Source organism: Silurus meridionalis, chromosome 18, assembly GCF_014805685.1.
Source record: "Silurus meridionalis isolate SWU-2019-XX chromosome 18, ASM1480568v1, whole genome shotgun sequence".
NCBI lineage: Eukaryota > Metazoa > Chordata > Actinopteri > Siluriformes > Siluridae > Silurus > Silurus meridionalis.
In genome coordinates, this window is record NC_060901.1 from 25,011,195 (window position 1) to 25,030,950 (window position 19,756).

The 19,756-nt window shown below is 42.7% G+C and overlaps 2 protein-coding genes across 4 annotated transcripts; one reads left to right on the forward strand and one right to left on the reverse strand.

Moving 5' to 3' along the window:
- Positions 1-5,179: 5,179 nt before the first annotated feature.
- Positions 5,180-7,872, reverse strand: LOC124401380 (E3 ubiquitin/ISG15 ligase TRIM25-like). Of its 3 annotated transcripts, none has more exons than XM_046873665.1 (6): positions 7,201-7,872; positions 6,839-6,934; positions 6,445-6,723; positions 6,118-6,301; positions 5,934-5,990; positions 5,180-5,809 (listed from the first exon to the last, which is right to left on the reverse strand). In XM_046873665.1, the coding sequence occupies exons 1-6, from the start codon at positions 7,798-7,800 to the stop codon at positions 5,271-5,273; spliced, it is 1,755 nt and encodes a 584-aa protein (XP_046729621.1). In that variant the 5' UTR covers positions 7,801-7,872; the 3' UTR covers positions 5,180-5,270. The 3 variants fall into 3 exon arrangements, with proteins under 3 accessions (XP_046729621.1, XP_046729622.1, XP_046729623.1); XM_046873666.1 differs by having other exon boundaries at positions 6,481-6,723; positions 7,201-7,869; XM_046873667.1 differs by lacking the exon at positions 5,934-5,990.
- Positions 7,873-12,935: 5,063 nt separating this feature from the next.
- Positions 12,936-19,494, forward strand: LOC124401681 (tripartite motif-containing protein 16-like). The gene is made up of 7 exons (XM_046874112.1): positions 12,936-12,985; positions 13,089-13,275; positions 16,056-16,151; positions 16,285-16,527; positions 16,698-16,881; positions 18,863-18,919; positions 19,028-19,494. Exons 1-7 carry the CDS (start codon positions 12,936-12,938, stop codon positions 19,492-19,494), a joined length of 1,284 nt encoding a protein of 427 aa, XP_046730068.1.
- The last annotated feature ends 262 nt before the right edge of the window (positions 19,495-19,756 follow it).

Consider the following 19,756-nt stretch of genomic DNA (forward strand, 5'->3'; position numbering starts at 1 on the left):
GTCCAGCGTTGTAACCAGAGTGCTCTGTTCCGCCGGGATAAACACTCTTACGCTCCACTCACAGCGTGGATTCCTCTCACTCTCTCTCTGCGTCGTCACTACACGCCAGTCCACCCGCACTCATCGCATCGTGTAGCTAACCTCGTCCTTCAGTGTATACACTGCACATGGATCTGCTCACACTCGTTGCATACTGGTATAACCTCCGAGTCTGTCAGCGTGTTCGCCGTTCATCGACTCGCTCACGCGGTCTCCGGAAGACGCCAGCTCGCCAGTCACACTTCTGCTATTCCCACGTGACTGCCCGTCTACCGTAAGGCGCTCCCTCTCACACAGTCTCTACAGCATGCTTTTAAAGGGCACAGTCTCCACCCCTCCCTCATCAGCTCATCATGCTGGCATACGCAACAGTCTGTTGCTCATACAAAGAAAACGCTGAGCAAGGCAATACAGACGAGGCCATTAATACATACATAAAAACAACCATGATTATGCAGGAGATTATCCAATTAATTAAAAAAAATAACATTAATACTCAGATCCCGTCACAGAAGGCCTTATATATTTAAGCAAGACAAGGATAACTACATCTAGTACAATAACATGACCTCGTAGTAGAAGAGTGCTGAATTGACCTGCCTAAAATCTACTTTCTCCATATAAATTCAATGAAAGACTAAATATAAATTATGAAAAGACTTTTGGGAATAATTGAATACATATTCATAAACAAAAATATATTAAAACTTACATCAGTGATTCTGATCGAGATAAAAACCAGAACAGAAGGCCTTGTTGGCCCTGATGGCCTTCCACAAGTAAAATATATACCAAATAAGATCATATTTTTATTTTATTTTTTGCTCTTTGTTTACTCACTGATATAGAAATCTCTGGTCATGTGACCAAATATCTTACATATAACCATGTTCGCATGATGGCAGAACATCATATGACTCACTGCCAATATATATCTTCATCTGTTCAAAGGTTCATTACTTTGTGTTCCTGTGTTCCACCCATCGTTCAGTAAACCTGTGATATCCGAGGGATCACTGTAAATACGAATAGAAATTCTTGAAGTACAAGAAGCATCCAATGAACCTGTAAGCTTTATATTCATCCTGTAAATGTGGAGGTAGTGCACCTTTATTTCTTGAAGAAAATGTGATCATATGTACTGTATACCTATACTTCACTTTATAAACCTAACATTTTACCAGAATCTTGAGGAATTCTGCCAGAATGAATTCATCAACATCCCTCAACATGGTAAGAAGATCCGTGCCTGATAATCTGAGGGAAGTTTTAAAGCTGTGAGAGAGTGAAGTCGAGGTGGTGGTCTTCATTCCTGAGCACCAAATCACTGCACCATTAAAAATGAACTGCTGATGGGAATGGGTTTGTTTTAGAGCTGAGAAACTCTGCCCTCTAGTGGACTCAAATGACTGATTTGTTTTGGGTTTAAAATCAACCATTTTATTTCTGTCTCCACAGCTGAGAACGTTCAGATCTTTCTCTCAGAAACAAAGAGCAGAGACAAATTTCCACTACTACACACACACACACTTCACATAAATATATCCTGTGGTTAATATCTAATGTTCCTATTGTTCATGTGTATAGATTTCTGTGATCTGACTCTGGATCCCAACACAGTAAATTAGAATTCATTATTATTTGTGCTTTTCTTCAACCCAGCCATTAGGAAGGCACAAGCCAGTGCACTCATAGTGCCGGTCCCAAGCCCGGATAAATGGGGAGGGTTGCGTTAGGAAGGGCATCCAGCGTAAAACATGTGCCAAATCAAATATGCAGGTCACGATTAAGAATTTCATACCGGATCGGTCGAGACCCGGGTTAACAACGACCGCCAAAGGTATCATTAGCCGACAGGGTACCAGTGGAAATTGGGCTACTGTTGGCCGAAGGAGGAGAAGGAGAGGAGGAAGACGTCTACAAAGACAGCAGGAAAAATGAGAAGTGTAGGAGAGTGGAGGTTCGGGTTGGTACTTTAAATGTTGGCACTATGACTGGTAAAAGGAGAGAGAGACCTGATATGATGGAGAGGAGAAAGGTAGATATGTTGTGTGTTCAGGAGAGTGGAAAGGGAGTAAGGCCAGGAAAATTGGAGGTACATTTAAACTTTTCTATCATGGTGTGGCTAGAAAGAAAAGTGGTGTAGGGCAGATTCTATAGGAAGAGTACAGTAAGAGTGTAGTGGAGGTGAAGAGAGTTTCTGATAGGGTGATGAACGTGAAGCTGGAAGTTGATGGGATGATGATAAATGTCATCAGTGCCTATGCTCCACAAGTCGGCTGTGAGATGGAGGAGAAGGAAAGATTCTGGAGTGAATTAAATGAAGTGGTAGATGGTGTACCTAGAAATGAACGATTGGTGATTGGGCAGGCTTTTAATGGGCACGTAGGTGAAGAGAACAAAGGTGATGAGGAGGTTATGGGTAGGTATGGCCTAAAGGAGAGGAATGTGGAAGAGCAGATGGTGGTAGATTTTGCTAAAAGGATGGAAATGGCAGTGGTGAATACTTATTTCAAGAAGAAGGAGGATCATAAGGTGACGTATAAGAGTGAAGGAAAGTGCACACAGATGGATTATGTTCTTTGTAGGAGATGCAACCTGAAGGAGATTGGAGACTGTAAAGTGTTGGCAGGGGACAGTGTAGCTAGACAGCATCGGATGGTGGTCTGTAGGATGTTTTGGAGGTGAAGAAGAAGAGAAGGAGAGTGAGGACTGAAAGAAGAATAAGATGGTGGAAACTGAATGAGGAAGAATGTAGTGTGAGGTTCAGGGAAGAGGTCAGACAGGGGCTTGGTGGTGGTGAAGAGGTGCTGGATGATTGGGAAACTACTGCAGGAGTGAGGGGGGAGGCAGCTAGAAAAGTACTTGGTGTGACATCTGGAAATAGAAAGGAAGACAAAGAGACGTGGTGGTGGAATGAGAGTGCAGGAGAGCATAAGGAGAAAGAGGTTAACAAAACAGAAGTGGGATCGACAGAGTGATGAGAAAAGTAGGCAGGAGTACAAGGAGATGCAGCAACAGGTAAAGAGGGATGTGGTGAAAGCCAAGGAAAAGGCATATGAGGAGCTGTATAAGAGGTTGAACACTAAGGAAGGAGAAAAGGATTTGTACCGATTGACCAGGCAGAGAGACCGAGCTGGGAAGGATGTGTTGCAAGTTAGAGCAATAAAGGATGGAGATGGAAATGTGTTGACTAGTGAGGAGAGTGTGTTGAGAAGGTGGAGGGAGTACTTTGAGCTGCTGATGAACGAGGAAAATGAGAGAGAGAGAGAAGGTTGGATGATGTGGAGTTAATAAAGCAGGAAGTGAATAGGATTAGTAAGGAGGAAGTGAGAGCAGCTAAAAAAAAAGAGTGGAAAGTCGGTTGGACCAGATGACATACCGGTAGAAGCATGGAGATGTTTAGGAGAGATGCAGTGGAGTTTTTAACCAGATTGTTTAACAAGATTCTGAAAGGTGGGAGGATGCCTGAGGAATGGAGAAGGTGACCATCTGTGAGCAACAGTATGGTTTCATGCCAAGGTAGAGCACCACAGATGCCTTATTTGCTTTGAGAATGTTGATGGAGAAGTAAAGAGAAGGACAGAAGGAATTGCATTGTGTATTTGTGGATTTAGAGAAAGCATATGACAGAGTGCCGAGAAAGGAGTTGTGGTATTGTATGTGAAAGTCAGGTGTGTCAGAGAAGTATGTGAGGGTGGTGCAGGACATGTATGAGGACAGTGTGACAGCAGTGAAGTGTGCAGTAGTAACGACAGACTGGTTCAGGGTGAGGGTTGGACTACATCATAGATCGGCCCTGAGCCCTTTCCTGTTTGCAGTGGTGATGGACAGGTTGACGGACGAGGTCAGACAGGAGTCTCCTGGACTATGATGTTTATGGATGATATTGTGATTTGTGGTGAGAGTAGTGAGCAGGTTGAGAAGAGCCTGGAGAGGTGGAGGTACATGCTGGAGAGAAGGGGAATGAAAGTCAGTAGGAGTAAGACAGAGTACATGTGTGTGAATGAGAGGGAGGGCAGTGGAGGGGTGCAGTTGCAGGGAGAAGAGGTGGAGAAGGTGGTGGAGTTCAGGTACCTGGGGTCAACAGTGCAAAGTAATGGAGAGTGTGTTAGAGAAGTGCAGGCATGAGGAAAAGAGGAATGCCAAAGGAGGAGGTTTATGGATGTGGTGAGGGAAGACATGCAGGTAGTTGTTGTGAAAGAGGCAGATGTAGAGAACAGGGTGGTATGGAGACGCATGATCCACTGTTGCGACCCCTACTGGGAGCAGCCGAAAGAAGAAAAAGAAGAAGATTTGTGCTTTTCTTCAATTTACAAAATGAATTGACATATGGATGGTTTTGTGGTTTGGAGTTCATTACATTACATGCACTGATGAACTCATTCATCTTTTTATCTCCACATCGTGACACACCGACTTTTTTATATGAGCTCAAAACTTCAACGTTTTTAACCATTGTTACACCATCAATATTGCTCAATCTTCCAGAAAAAAACCAACACCCATTTTACAGCTAAAGTACAAGCAAACGCATTGCATTGTGGGTACTTGTATTTACAGGTGTCTGTGAATTCCGATGACGTTGGTTTTCTTTTTTTTATTTATGTTTACAGAAACAATAAATATACGGCATTGTGCAAAAGTTTTAGGTAGACGTAAGACAATACTGCAAAGTCAGAATGCTTTAAAAAATATATATATATATATATATATATATATATATATATATATATATATATATATATATATATATATATATATATATAATATATATATATATTTATATATATATAATATATATATATTCTTGTTCTTTTCTACGTTAAATAAATTTCTTAATGACATTGGCTACACAGTATGTTCGCTATCTGACTGTATTTCTCCACATTGAGGACACCATTAATCCTGACCAAATCCCCATCTCAATTCCAGTTCAGTAATTAAGTGGCCAGACCATGAATAGTGAGTTCTACTGCAGGTTTTAAGGCGTCTCAGAGAGGACATTCAGCAAAAAAGACAGAACTACAATACAGTTCGTTTTGATCCTTTTTTAAACACCACCACGTACATAGACATTTTAAGGAGTAAAATAGATTTATATATTTTACCAAAACATAATTATCATTTTTAAATCTGATTTTTACAATGATACAAACAAATCACTTTTTATTTATTTCCTAGCACATGTTTCTTTCAGCTCCAAATTACAGACCATAAAACACCAACTATTATTCTTTTAGACTGCAAAACCTCATAGATGATCCTCGTTTACACATGTACAACCAGAATCCAGCGTATAGAGGCTGAGTGAATGTGGTGTGGAGTCTGTGGAGGAGCTTCATCGTATCAGAGACGCTGTAGAAGGACAGAGTTCCTGCACTGTGATCCACATACACTCCTATTCTGGAGGATGATGGAACTTTGATATCAGTTTTAACGTTGTTGTGCCAGAAATTAACAGAAGAAGAAGAACACTGCAGACTCCAGGACTGATTGTTGTGTCCAAACGCACACTCATCACCCCATCCTTTCCTTCTGATATCTTTATATGAGACTGATATTAACAGATTACCATCACTGCTCCACTCCACCTCCCAGTAACAGCGTCCACACACACTCTCTTTACTCAACACCTGACAGTAGTCAAATCTCTCTGGATGATCAGAGTACGGCTGCTTTGTCTCACTGCGTGTCACCACTTTGTTCTTCTCAGACAGAATGAGGTAATAATTTACTGTGTTGGGATCCAGAGTCAGATCACAGAAATCTAAACACATGAACAACAGAAACATCAGATATTAATCACAGAATATTTATGTAAAGTGTGTGTGTGTGTGTGTGTGTGTGTGTGTGTGTGTGTGTGTGTGTGTGTGTATGTGTTGTACACATACATTTCAGAAACTCGTCCCTGCTTGTTGGTTCCGAGAGTAAAATCTGAATGTTCTCAGCTGTAAATAAAGAAATAAAATGAATTAATTTTACAAAAAAAGACATTTGTGTAAATCATTGCTTGTGTGTGGATCAGAAATGTGTGTAGATCACATGATGCACTTTATCAGGAACGGATCCTCTTACCATGTTCAGGGATTTTGACCAATTCCTCCTGGCAGAGTTCCTCAAGTCTCTTTTTCAGGTCAGAGAGAAATTTCCTCACTGCATCAAATGAGATATTGACATTGATGCTGAGTGAATCTTCACACACATCAGCTGGAACATTTGGTCTGTCGGTTTTGGGACTCTGATGTCTGGAGGCTAAAACCTGCATACAGCAATTAGAAATAAAATGAAGTGAAGGAATGCAATAATTGTAAAGTTTTATATAGAATCTTATAACAGATTCTTTCTAGAATCTAAAATTATGGGGATTCTTGAAGTCTAAGAAACATCCAATGAACCTGTAACCTTCATATTCCTCCTGGAAATGTGGATGTAATGTACCTTTATTTCCTGGAGGAAATGGATGTGATCGTGTGTGTGTGAAAGCTGCTCCAGCTCAGTGATTCTCCTCTGAAGATCAGAAATCTCCTGCTCCAGTTGCTCCAGGAGTCGTTCAGCTCGACTCAGTTCAGCCTTCTCCTGATCTCTGATCAGCTCCGTCACCTCCGAGCGCTTTTTCTCCATGGAGCTGATCATCTCAGTAATGATCTTCTCACTGTCATCTACTGCTGTCTGTGCACTGAGCTGTTAGGACACACACACACACACACACACACACACTCTTACTGGGACTCTAAATGACTCGATGTTCATGTTGTGTGTGTTTCTAGGAGCAGCTCCGTCTCTGCTCACTGCTCACCTTTATAATGTTCACAGCCTGTTTCAGCTCCTGCACCTTCTTCTGCTTCTCCTGGAGTCTATGCTGGAATTTCAACTGCTTCTCCTTCAGCTCAGTCTGAGGACAAATAAAATACATATTATAGTTGATGGTGTATGAGATGATAAAGACTGTGGTGAGACCTGCTATGTTGTATGATTTAGAGACAGTGGCATTGAGTAAAAGACAGGAGGTGGAGCTGGAGGTAGCAGAGCTGAAGATGCTGAGATTTTCATTGGAAGTGCCGACGATGGACAGGATTAGAAACAAGCAGTGTTGGTAATTTTAGATGAATAATGTAATTTCTATGAACAGACTGAATATATCAGACCTGCATTTCTCACCTGTTGTTCAGTTCTGTAGGCTTTAACTGAGACGGTGTCGTGGCTTCTGTGTTCATCCGTCACACACAGATAACAGATGAAGCTTTGGTCGGTACGACAGTAGATCTCCAGGACTTTATCATGCTCAGAGCAGATCTTCTCTTGTAGATTTCCAGATGCTTCGATTAATGTGTGTTTCTTCAAAACAGGAACTTCATAATGAGGTTTCAGATGAGTTTCACAAAAGGAGGCCAGACACATCAGACACGACTTGACGGCTTTATGTTTCCTCCTGCTACAGAAATCACATTCCACATCTCCAGGTCCAGCGTAACAGTGAGCAGGAGAAGCAGCTCGGACTTCAGTCTTCTTCAGTTTCTCCACCACTTCAGCCAGCATGTTGTTTCTGTGTAGAACAGGCCTTGGAGTGAACGTGTGTCTGCACTGAGGGCAGCTGTAGACCCCCTTCTGATCCTCCTGATCCCAGCAGTCATTAATACACACCTTACAGAAACTGTGACCACACGGGGTAGTCACTGGATCCTTCAGGAGATCCAGACACACTGGACAGCTGAACTGATCCACTGAAAGCTGATCTACTGAAATACTGGCCTCTGCCATTTTAATAAACTCACCCACAGACACAGAGAGAAACAGTGCAGGATGAAGACTCTTTGAGTTTCTTTTTCTCCGAAGTGAGAAGTCACTTCCTGGTTGTGTAACAGAGGAGGAGCACAAAAACAGAGCTCATGACCTTCCGCTTTTAACCGTTTCATGAACAAAATGGTTTTAGAGCAAAAGAAAACCAAACCACATTCAATTGTAGATTTGTTGGTGCACAACTTACATCCAATTCCCAAAGCATTTATTCACATTATTCACAATGAGAAACTTTAAGTAAAAAGCCTTTTACACACAAACAATGAACTGATAGAATTATATCTCACAAAGATGAGTTTTTATAAAGATAAATACTTACTTTAAGAACAACCAGCTCAAATCTTACACCACAATTACCACAACTGGCACATAGCAATGTAATTAACACAATGTAGTGATGCACTACATCTACATGATTATGCTACAGAGTAGAAAAATACTATCTTTTTTTCCCCAGGTAGGAGACTTTCTTCTTTCTCTTGCCAGAATTTAACATTCCAAACAATTCCAGCATATACTCCTCAGCATGGGATTGAAAATATAAGTTGCGTCTATGCCATTACCAGTGCTAGATGATTAACTAGTTTTTTGTTGTTAGCAATTTATATTGTCCAATGCAATTCAGCCACTGCAGTTTAGTTGCTAAAGTCCCAAAACAATGTATAAAAACTTCTATCCACTATTGTTAGTGTTAAGATGGGCCTCACACTGGTTCTCTAAACACATTCCTATGTTATCTGTTCAGTGTCTATGGGGTCTTTACGACGAGACTATGTAAGGTACATGGAAAGTCTTTATCTGGGCTCACATCTCTGGTTACTATGTGTTCTTACCCAATCAGGAACAGTTTTAGGTCAGGTTTTTTTCAGTGTGTAAATATATACTTGTCTGTTATCTGCAATAAACTGAAGAAGAACATATGCGCCATTCTGTGTGCTGTGTGATTCTTCCCTGATCAGAAAAGGCACCACGGGCATCGTAGCGCATGGAAAACCTCTCCCAGAATTAAGTTTTGTTTGGGCATGATAAAAATCTAACAACTATACACACTTATATACACATTTACCTGTCCAGGTTTAGCGGGTTTTCAAAAACATTAGAAAACATATTCTCACTGAAAATAAATAATGCTGTACGGGCCAAAGGAAAGCAGGGGCATAACAATAAACACTCGAGTTCGAATACAGATTCCCTCCTGGCAAAGTGACAACTGAAAATCCAAAATTCACTCTGGAAAAAATATAGAACCGTGCGAGAAACAAGCAACAGAAAACGTAGCCCCCGGGAATGGCTCCTGATGTTCCTGATGGGATGATCAGGAGACAGATGTGGAATTCCCTGATGAGCTCAGTGTACAAGATATTCCAGGTTTAGACCCAGGAGCGTTTCTCTGAAGCGAAACATTACCGGACCACTAGATGCTGCAGTGATCTTTGTACATGGCGCAAGTCCAGTATCTGGTGGTCTTTGTAGGCTGGTTGACCACTGATTATGAAGGGGAAGGGAGGGGAAACCTGTGGAAGAGAAAACACAGGTGAGAACAGGCGTGAGAAGAGATGCATCGAAATGAGAGTTTATCTTTAATGACCTGGGTAACAGTAACTGATATCAATCAATCTTTATTTATATAGCACCTAACATCTACCAGGTAGAACCTAGGTGCTGAACAAAGTGAAAAGGCCATGTGCAAAATAGTAATAAAATTTAATTAACATTAAAGTAGTAAAATATACAATATCATTTAAAAAAAAGAAGCAAATTGTAAGAACTTAAAACAAAATCGATCACCCCACGATTTATATCTTGTTCTAGGCACTTCAAGCAAGACATGATTAGAGGACCTGGTTATCTAGACTCTACTGGTTATCTGAAAACAGCCCAATGTAGTGTTGGGACAGTTTGCGGGATTCCACATAAAGGTGTTTTCTTGTTGACCCAAAAGATGCACACGGTGGGATCAAGGTTGGTAAGGGATAGGCAGTGGGTGGAGCAGCACTGGAGGATGCCAGTGCAGGGAGACATGAATGTCTGAACCAGATATTTGGTATATCCACCAGAACCTCTTAATGAAGTCGATTGTGCAGTTTGACCCAGGATGGCAGGCGAGGTTGGAGGAGTGACCTCATTAAAGAACTTCGGAATGGACTGCCGGGGGGACAAACAGACAGTTTAGAATGAATCAGATGTTCAAGGAGCTCACTTTGTGCACAGGTTTGGGTTTCCAAGTTCAAGTGAATGCAAAAGGTTTTTATAGCACATCTAAAGAAATCCTGTAACTGAGTGCATCCAGATTTTTGGTAACAGTTTGGAAAAAAACCACATATAGCAGGAAAGGGCAGGTGATTGATCGATCGATAGATAGAGTATGTAATATGTACATTGTATGTATGAAAGGTTGTCAAGCAAATTAAATATTTAATCGCAACTTAAGCGCACATTTCTATCTGTTCTAAATGTACCATATATTAATACTTCATGTTTTTAATAATTTAAGCAACATGGACATGGAGAAATATGGATGCAACAGAGCTTGAAGACAAAAAATTCTTGTAAATATTTTAAAGTAATAATGATGGTTTAAATTACGTACATCATCAGGACACCAAATGGAACCTTTGCTATGTTTCCACACGGACAGTTAATGAGGTGACACAGGAGAAACTGCACCTCTTCAAGTCAAGTAGCTTTTATCATAGACATTTTACAGATTTGAATGATGAATTGTTTCTCTGTACGATCAGTAAAGACAGTAATTTAAGTTTCGCCATTATGAGGGAAAAATCCACAAAACGCCACCTAGAGGGTAAATTGTGTGAATCATGGCGGATTTGGTGTTTGATTTGAGACATGGCGCATAAATAAAAGTTTACTGATTAAAAATATTTTTCGGTGAAGTTTCTTTATTTATTTTATATCTAAGTAAAGAAAGGACGTCATAAATGTGTGTGTGTGTGTGTATACATAAATTCAAAATGTTACCTAATGAATATATCCAGGCTGAACTTCCACATAACACAAGCAGAGGAAAGATGATGATCAGGAATGTGTCTGTTCTCAGTCATGGCTTTGTGGCATTCTTAGCTTTGTAATCTAGTCTACGTCTGTGGTGAGTGAGAGACAGAACATTATACACCAGTGGATTGAAAAAGACGCACAATGACAGGAAATCAGTCGGACTGAAATCGGCGCAGTGAAAATAAAAAACTGACATTTCACCAAATCAATGGATTAAAACTAAAGTAATGAGGCCGTTTTAAAAATGTAAGAAGTAAAAAGTACAGATATTTGTGTAAAAACGTAATGAGTGAAAGTCAAAAGTTGTTCTGATACCAAAAAAAAAGAAAAAAACTACGCAAGTACAGTAACAAAGTATTTGTACTTCGTTACTTTCCACCTCTGATGTAAATACACAATTACTTTGCTACATGTACATGTCTTCATTGAGCTGAAATGTATCCACAGGATTGCTATGCTACTGTTCGATTTCATGCTCAGTGTGGACCGCAAGATTGGGAATGATGACGTCGCTACTTTCATCGCTGCGGTTTGCCTAATGTTTCTTTAGCACAAGTCGCTTTTAAATCGCTCATTTTTTGGAAGAGGATTTGGAGGACGATTAGGAGGATGCTATCCTCCCTCCTGATCTTCTCTCCAGGCCTGGAAGTGCTACGGGCCCTTCCCCCATGCCAGGTGAGCTGGACCTCGTGGAGGTGTGTAGGAGAGCGGCCAAAAAACTTTCCATCGAATGGGCGTCTCAGCAGGTGCATCCCGATGCTGAGAGGGATTTATATGACGGGAAGAGGCTGCCATCGCGCACTTCCCCAGTTAAGCAGCTGATTCCTGCTGTACCGGCGTGTGTCACAGAAATGCGTCGTTTTTGGGACAAACCTTTCTCGCATAGAGTGCCCGTCAAGGGTTTCTCTAGACTGGAGGTGCACGATATGGAGGCTTTGGGGATGTACAACCCCCCCCCCATCCCCCCCCCATGTAGAGATGTCGGTGGCTAGCCACCTCCACCCAAAACGACGAGCTGCTCTATCCTCCTCCTACCCTTCTCTGCCAGGACGTACAGAAAGGCTGTCCGCCTCCCTTTTTCAGAAGATCTACCGCTCCTCGGCCCTGGCGGTTAGAGCTCTGAATGCCACCTCCATGCTCACGGCTTACCAGGCAGAGCTCATGGAAGAGATGGGGAGGCAGATTGATGCTGGGTCACCAGATTCTACCTTGTGGGAAGAAATCTGCATCATTGCAGATCTCAACCTGCGTTCCTCTAGGGGAGCGGTCCAGAGCTGCAGCCGCAGCATGGGCCTCGCTGTGGTAGGTGAAAGGGCCCTGTGGTTGGGTTTGACAGGCTTATCGGAAAGGGAAAAGGTGGAGTTCCTCGATGCCCCGATAGAGCCAAAAGCCCTTTTCGGGGCTGGGGTGGCGAATATGCGCCAGCAATGCGACCTTCGCAAGAAGAATGGTGAAGCGTTTGAGGCATGCCTCCCAAGAAAGCCTCCTGCTCGCCCTCCCCAACCCGCACGTTCATATTTCGCCCCTGCATCCAGAGAGAGACAGCCTGGTTTCAGGGCTCCTAGGCAACCCCCACCCCAGCAGTCAATGCGCGGGGAGGCTCGCCAGAAACAGCCCCAGCCCAGGAAAAAGACCTCTTTTGCAGAGGCAGCTGCTAGGCATCGCCCAGCGGACCCTCAAGGAGGGAAGAAAAGGCGGGCGACCTAGCCTGTGGTCTGATTTTGGGTCAAAAGAGAGGTGGCAGCACTCTCGGAGTTTCTGTAGCACCCCTCGACTCATATCAGGAGTCTTGTTCTCCCCCTCCAGCGAAAAGGTGTTGGGGAGCGTTTCAAAGACTGTGTTCGACGAACAAAATTTCTCCGGTTGGAGTGTTGGCACCAGTTCCCCCAGTGCCCGGAAAGTTACTTCTCCCTCTCCGCTGGGTTATGCAAGAGAGAGAGCAGAATGTTCCATGTTCGTCCAAATTTATTAAAGATTTGTTGTGTGCATCCAGGCAGTGGGCCGAGGGCACAGACATGTGTGACAAGAAGAAAAGTAAAAAAATCCACACACACAATAAAAAAACTCGAACCATTGAGACAATGAAGTCTGAGCTGCTTCTTCTGCTCACTGTTACGCTGAACCTGGAGATGTGGAATGTGATTTCTGTAGCGGGAGGAAACACAAAGCCGTCAAGTCGTGTCTGATGTGTCTGGCCTCCTTTTGTGAAACTCATCTGAAACCTCATTATGAAGTTCCTTCCTGGAAGAAGCACAAGTCGAAGCTTCTATAAATCTTCAAGAGAAGATCTGCTCTGAGCATGATAAAGTCCTGGAGATCTACTGTCGTACCGACCGAAGCTTCATCTGTTATCTGTGTATGACGGATGAACACAGAAGCCACGACACCGTCTCAGTTAAAGCCTACAGAACTGAACAACAGGTGAGAAATGCAGGTCTGATATATTCAGTCTGTTCATAGAAATTACATTATTCATCTAAAATCACAAAGTTTTATTCCACTTATTCAATCATTTTCTCTCAGTCTGATGAGTTTGATCAGTTCTGGCTCCTGATTTGTTGGAATGAAAATCTGGAAACTCTCCTGCTTTACTGAATGTGTTTGTTAGTAAAGAAGTGTAAAATAAAAGTCTCCGTATCAGTTCAGAGGAGTCAGTGAACAATTCAACCAACAACCATCTGAACCTCATTTTACACCTTTACAGTGTCGAATCATTCCCATAATATCCCATTGTTCTCAGGTGTTAATGTTTAGCAATAGATTAAATAAAAAGGGAGAAGTATAACCACGACTAACTATACATCATTCTAAAGGTCTAAGCCTCAAGCAGCGTTTTCAGATCACTATTTTATTAATGGAAAACGTATAATAAATGTATTTGCTGAATGTGTGTAAGCAGTACACAACAACATGCACTACTTATACAGTCGAACCCACTTATCTCGACCTCGGTTAATTCGCCAACCCTATTAGTTCGACGTTTTTGAAGTGGAACCGCCAAATTCTCGCTTTGTCCTAGCATTTTTAATCGGTTATGTCGATTCTTTTATGTCACCGAACCTAATATCTCGAGCACAAGGGTGGGGCAAATTTGCCACTTAATGTCGGTTATGTCAGGAGTCCCCCTGCCATTCCCCGAAGTATCCCACTACATACCCTTTTTCTCGGACTCCACATTCTCTCAACGGCACCCCGGATTACCCCGATCCTGCTGTTTTCCATGTTCACGCTGTCTGCACCACGTTTATCCGTTGCTGCCCAGCGCTGCGCTTTCCATAGTGCGGATCCGTGGATTCTCTACACGAACTGTCTCTGCTTTCACAGAACTTCGTGGACCGCGGTCCCGGAGCGCACCACTGGATATTACTGCTTCGCCACAAGTATTGGTGGATTATCTCCTGAGTATTCTCAATAAACTTTGTTTGCGTTTACTTCGGCTTCCGTCTCCTTATCCGCATTACAGGTTCGATCTGCATGACCAATCAATCAAATCGCGGCAACGCTGTTGTGTAAAAAAACCTCCAAAAACACGTGCATGCACATTCTCATTTAATAACGTACATCATGTACATAAAGAAATTTCAAGCACGTTAATATATTGCCGCCATATTGGTTTTCGTTTGTCTCGATCATCAGTTATCTCAACCCTTTTTGGCGTCCCCTAGGCCGGGGACATAAACGGGTTCCACTGTATTATTATTATTGTAATAAACAGTCACAAACACATCCACTGCTGCTAATCCCGGTTTATTAGCAATGATAAGGGCCCACTGAACAACATGCCGTAAAGCATTTTTGCTCCAACCAAACAATAGTGTTGTAATTTAGATGGTTACCATATTTTTCGGACTATAAGCCGCTACTTTTTCCCCACATTTAGAACCCCGCGGCTTACACAACGAAGCGGCTAATTTATGCCAAAAAACTGAACCCCATAACATTAGACCAATGAAATTTCCGAACGGAAACGAAAAACGCACCTTACCTGTGTTCTGAGCTGCACGGCTTCGGGAGAAAAAACTTCCATCGGGTGATTTTTAAACGCACGACGATGCCAAAAGATAAACTCCCGAGAGAAATAGTTGTGAAAGGAAGGAGGAAGACAGCGAACAATGACTTTCTTGGTAGCTACTGTTTAGATACAGGCCATTGTAACGCGTTGAGTCTGGGTGAAGGGAGAGCTCGCTTCTGGCATGCTATTCCCAAAATAATATTAGGAATATTAATATTAGGAATAGGAATAATAATATTCCTAAAGGAAGCGCAACATATTTCACCTGTTACACCGTGTGTAACGTGTCTTTCATTAAGACTTGTGTAAAGTACATTAGTGTAGACATTAGGCTTATAGACAGGTGCGGCTTATTTATGTTAAAAATTAAATTATTTGTAAAATTCAGTGGGTGCGGCTTATATATGGGTGCACTTTATAGTCCGGAAATTACAGTATTCTTTTTTGTTTATGTCCCAGAACTTCTGTTGGTGTTTGTGTGTATATGTTTCGGAATTTCAGAATTTCACATAAAAAAACGACATCTTGCTGGTAAAAAAACAAAACAAATATGGCTGGTAGAATATAGTGTTACAAAACAAATGAGACCATCCAGTCTTTTACTTATTCAATAAGGTGTTTTTATTTAGCTGAACATTTAAACAAACTTTAAAACTGTATCTTGAATTAACATTCACAACCTGACCTCATCTCACCACCTTCTCCTTCTTCTTTCTCTTTTGGCTGCTCCCATTAGGGGTCACCACAGCAGATAATCTGTTTCCCATACCCCCCCTGTCCTCTACATCTGCCTCTTTCAAACCAACCACCTTCATGTCTTCCCTCTCCACATCCATAAACCTTCTCTTTTGCCTTCTTCCTTCCTGCTGGCTCCATCCTCAGCATTCTCCTACTGATATACCCCATGTCCCTCCTCTGCACATGTCCAAACCATCTTAATTAGGCCTCTTCTACCTAGTCTCCAAAACATCCTACATGCGCTGTTCCTCTAATAAACTAATTTCTAATGCTGTCCATCATCGTCACTCCCAATGAAACTCTCAGCATCTTCAGCTCCGCTACCTCCAGCTCCATCTCCTGTGTTTTACTCCATGCCAATGTCTCTAAACCATACAACATCTCAGGTCTCACCACAGTCTTTATCATCTCATACACCATCAACTATGATATGTATTTTATTTGTCCTCAGACTGAGCTGAAGGAGGAGCAGATGAAATTCCAGCAGAGAATCCAGGAGAAGCAGAAGAAGGTGCAGGAGCTAAAACAGGCTGTGAACATTATAAAGGTGAGCAGTGAGCAGAGACGGAGCTGCTCCTAGAAACACACACAACATGGACATTGAGTCATTTAGAGACCCAGTAAGAGTGTGTGTGTGTGTGTGTGTGTGTGTGTGTGTATGTGTGTATGTGTCCTAACAGCTCAGTGCACAGACAGCAGTAGATGACAGTGGGAAGATCTTTACTGAGATGATCAGCTCCATGGAGAAAAAGCGCTCGGAGGTGACGGAGCTGATCAGAGATCAGGAGAAGGCTGAACTGAGTAGAGCTGAACGACTCCTGGAGCAACTGGAGCAGGAGATTTCTGATCTTCAGAGGAGAATCACTGAGCTGGAGCAGCTTTCACACACACACGATCACATCCATTTCCTCCAGGAAGTAAAGGTACATTACATCCACATTTCCAGGAGGAATATGAAGGTTACAGGTTCATTGGATGCTTCAAAAATCCCCATAATTTTAGATTCTAGAAAGAATGTGTTATAAGATTCTATATAAAACTTTACAATTATTGCATTGCTTCAATTAATTTTATTTCTAATTGCTGTATGCAGGTTTTAGTCTCCAGACATCAGAGTCCCAAAACCGAAAGACCAAATGTTCCAGCTGATGTGTGTGAAGATTCACTCAGCATCACTGTCAATATCTTTTTTGATGCAGTGAGGAAATCTCTCTCTGACCTGAAAAAGAGACTTGAGGAATTCTGCCAGGAGAAATTTATCAAAATCCGTGAACATAGTAAGATGATCCATTCCTGATAAGGTGAGGGAAGTTTGTAGCTCAGTGAGAAGGTGAAGTCAAGGTGTTGGTATTCATTCCTGAGCACCAAATTACTGCACAGTTAACAATGAAGGTCTCTAGTTTATGTATGTAACCCTAGTTCCATGAAGGAATGAGATGCTGCGTCAACAATGCTTTGGCTTTGAATGCTTCCGCGTTGACCGTGCTCTGAATCGTGTGTGCAATCTGTCCAACGGAGAGAACCAGGAAGTTATAAAACGTGTATGCGTTGGAGCCGATGCTAGCTTCTAAAAGAAGATTGAAGTGCCACGTGGATGCAGAGACTGTGGCTTGGAGACCCAGCGTCTCATTCCTTCAGGGAACTAGGGTTACATCCGCAACCTAAAGACGTCCCCTTTCAGGATTTCGAGCTGCGTCAAAAACGCTTTGGGAACGAGAGTCCAATCATGCCACACTGACCAGTCCCTGCCTAGTGTGGATGGGCACAGCTAGACCGCAGGATGGAGGAGCCTAGAGTGTCTACGGTCAATGTTATAATACCTGACAAAGGTCAGTGGGGTGGACAAGCCCGCAGAGTCACAAATGTCTTGGAGTGGGACTCCAGAGGACCAGGCCGTAGAGGGTGCCACACTCCTTGTAGAGTGAGCTTTGACCCTGAAAGGAGCGGGGAGACCAGAGAACACATTTGAGAATGAAAGCATCCACTATCCACCTGCTGAGAGTCTACTTGCTATTACTATTCTTTTTTACAGGGACCAGGCGCCATTTAGCGGCATACGACCTCCTTGTAGAGGGAGCTCTGATTTGGCGGATGTTCTTCACTACCTTGGTAGAGAGACCAGAACTGTGCCCCCTCAGAGGCCACAGTCTCCATAACTCTGGTCGGGGGTGAACCAGGGTGCCCCCTCCCTGGGAGAGAAGATCCCTGCTGGGAGAAATTTCCCAAGGAGGTTCCTCGAGGAGGGCCACCAGGTCTGCGAACCATGGTCTGCCCGGCCGCCGAGAGGCGACCCGGAGGAGATGGACTCCATCCCGGCGAACTTTCTCCAGAACTCCCGGGAACAGCGGAATGGGGAGAAAGGCATACAGTCTCAGCCTCGGCCATGTCTGTACCATGGCGTCCAGCCCAAGAGGGGCTGGGTGAGTGAGGATAACCAGAGGGGACAGTGCGATGTCTCTTGTACCACTTGTGCTCTGTAAAACCTTTGCCATATTTGCTCCACCATCTTGGGGTGGAGCCTTCACTCCCCGGGCCTCGGCCTTTGCCTTGAGAGGGTGTCTGCTGCCTGATTTTGGTACCCAGGGATGCAGTCTTCCCTAGGTCCACAGGAGGATCTGGCGTGCCAGCCTGTATAGGGGGCAAGATCGCAGACCCCACTGGTTGTTGATATAAGAGACCACCGATGTGTTGTTCAAATGGACCAGCACATGGTGATCCCTCAGGTCTGGGATGAAGTGCTTCAGAGCCAGAAGCACAGCCAGCATCTCCAGGCAGTTTATGTGAGGGAAGCATCTATCGTTTGTGTCATGCGGACATGGATCTCCCATGACGGCGCCTTGAGACGGGAACGCAGGTTTCCACACTTCTAAGGCTCAAAGGGCTCGCTATGAGAGCGCTTTCTGAACAAACAGAAGCTAGAGTTGGCTCCACCGCATGCATGTTTTATAGCTTCCTAGTCATGATGTCACCCCGCCAGTGATGCCATGCCTCTTCGTTGGACAGATTGCACACGTGATATAGAGCGTGGACAACGCAGAAGCGTTCCCAAAGCGCTGTTGATGCAGCTTGAGTTCCTGAAAGGAAACTGCAGCTGGGAATGAGTTTGTGTTTGAGTTGAGAATCTCTGCCCTCTGGTGGTTCACGAGTAAAGTGCAACATGTGATCTAAACACATTTTATGAACAAACAAGCAATGATTTACTCAAATATCTGGTTGTATTGGTTGTAAAATCAATTAATTTTATTTCTCTATTTACAGCTGAGAATGTTCAGATTTTACTTTCAGAACCAAAAAGCAGGGACGAGTTTCTGAAATGTATGTGTACAACACACACACACACACACACACACACACACACACACACAATTTTAATAAATGTATCTTGTGAATAATATCTAATGTTCCTCTTGTTCATGTGTTTAGATTTCTGTGATCTGACGTTGGATCCCAACACAGTAGATTATTACCTCATTCTGTCTGAGAAGAACAAAGTGGTGACACTCAGTGAGACAAAGCAGCCATACTCTGATCATCCAGAGAGATTTAACTTCTACAGCCAGGTGTTAAGTAAAGAGAGTGTGTGTGAACGCTGTTACTGGGAGGTGGAGTGGAGCAGTGAGAGTATTATATTCATATCAATTTCATATAAAGATATCAGAAGGAAAGGACAGGGTGATGACTGTGTGTTTGGACACAACAATCAGTCCTGGAGTCTGCAGTGTTCTTCTTCTTCTGTTTATTTCTGGCACAACAAAGTTAAAACTGATCTCAAAGTTCCATCATCCTCCAGAATAGGAGTGTATGTGGATCACAATGCAGGAACTCCTCCACAGACTCCACACCACATTCACTCAACCTCTATACGCTGGATTCTGGTTTTACATTTGTAAACCAGGATCATCTATGAGGTTGTGCAGTCCAAAAGAATAGTAGTTGGAGTTTTATGGTCTGTAATTTGGAGCTAAAAAAAAAAAACTGCTAGGTAATAAATAAAACAGTGATTTGTTTGTATAATTGTAAAAATCTAATAAAAAATATATAATTATGCTTTGTTTAAATATATAAATCTATTTTACACCTTAAAATGTCTATGTATGTGGTGGTATTTAAAAAAAAGGATTGAGACGAACTATATTGTAGTTCTGTCTTTTT

What these genes read in the sequence shown, in the direction of transcription:
- LOC124401380 (XM_046873665.1), bottom strand. Translation starts at nt 7,800, where the DNA reads ATGGCAGAGGCCAGTATTTCAGTAGATCAGCTTTCAGTGGATCAGTTC. An exon ending in AGGCTGTGAACATTATAAAG is followed by an intron (nt 6,724 to 6,838) that starts GTGAGCAGTGAG and finishes GTGTCCTAACAG; the next exon opens with CTCAGTGCACAGACAGCAGT. An exon ending in GGTCAAAATCCCTGAACATG is followed by an intron (nt 5,991 to 6,117) that starts GTAAGAGGATCC and finishes CTTTATTTACAG; the next exon opens with CTGAGAACATTCAGATTTTA.
- LOC124401681 (XM_046874112.1), top strand. Translation starts at nt 12,936, where the DNA reads ATGAAGTCTGAGCTGCTTCTTCTGCTCACTGTTACGCTGAACCTGGAG. An exon ending in AGGCTGTGAACATTATAAAG is followed by an intron (nt 16,152 to 16,284) that starts GTGAGCAGTGAG and finishes GTGTCCTAACAG; the next exon opens with CTCAGTGCACAGACAGCAGT. An exon ending in TATCAAAATCCGTGAACATA is followed by an intron (nt 16,882 to 18,862) that starts GTAAGATGATCC and finishes CTCTATTTACAG; the next exon opens with CTGAGAATGTTCAGATTTTA.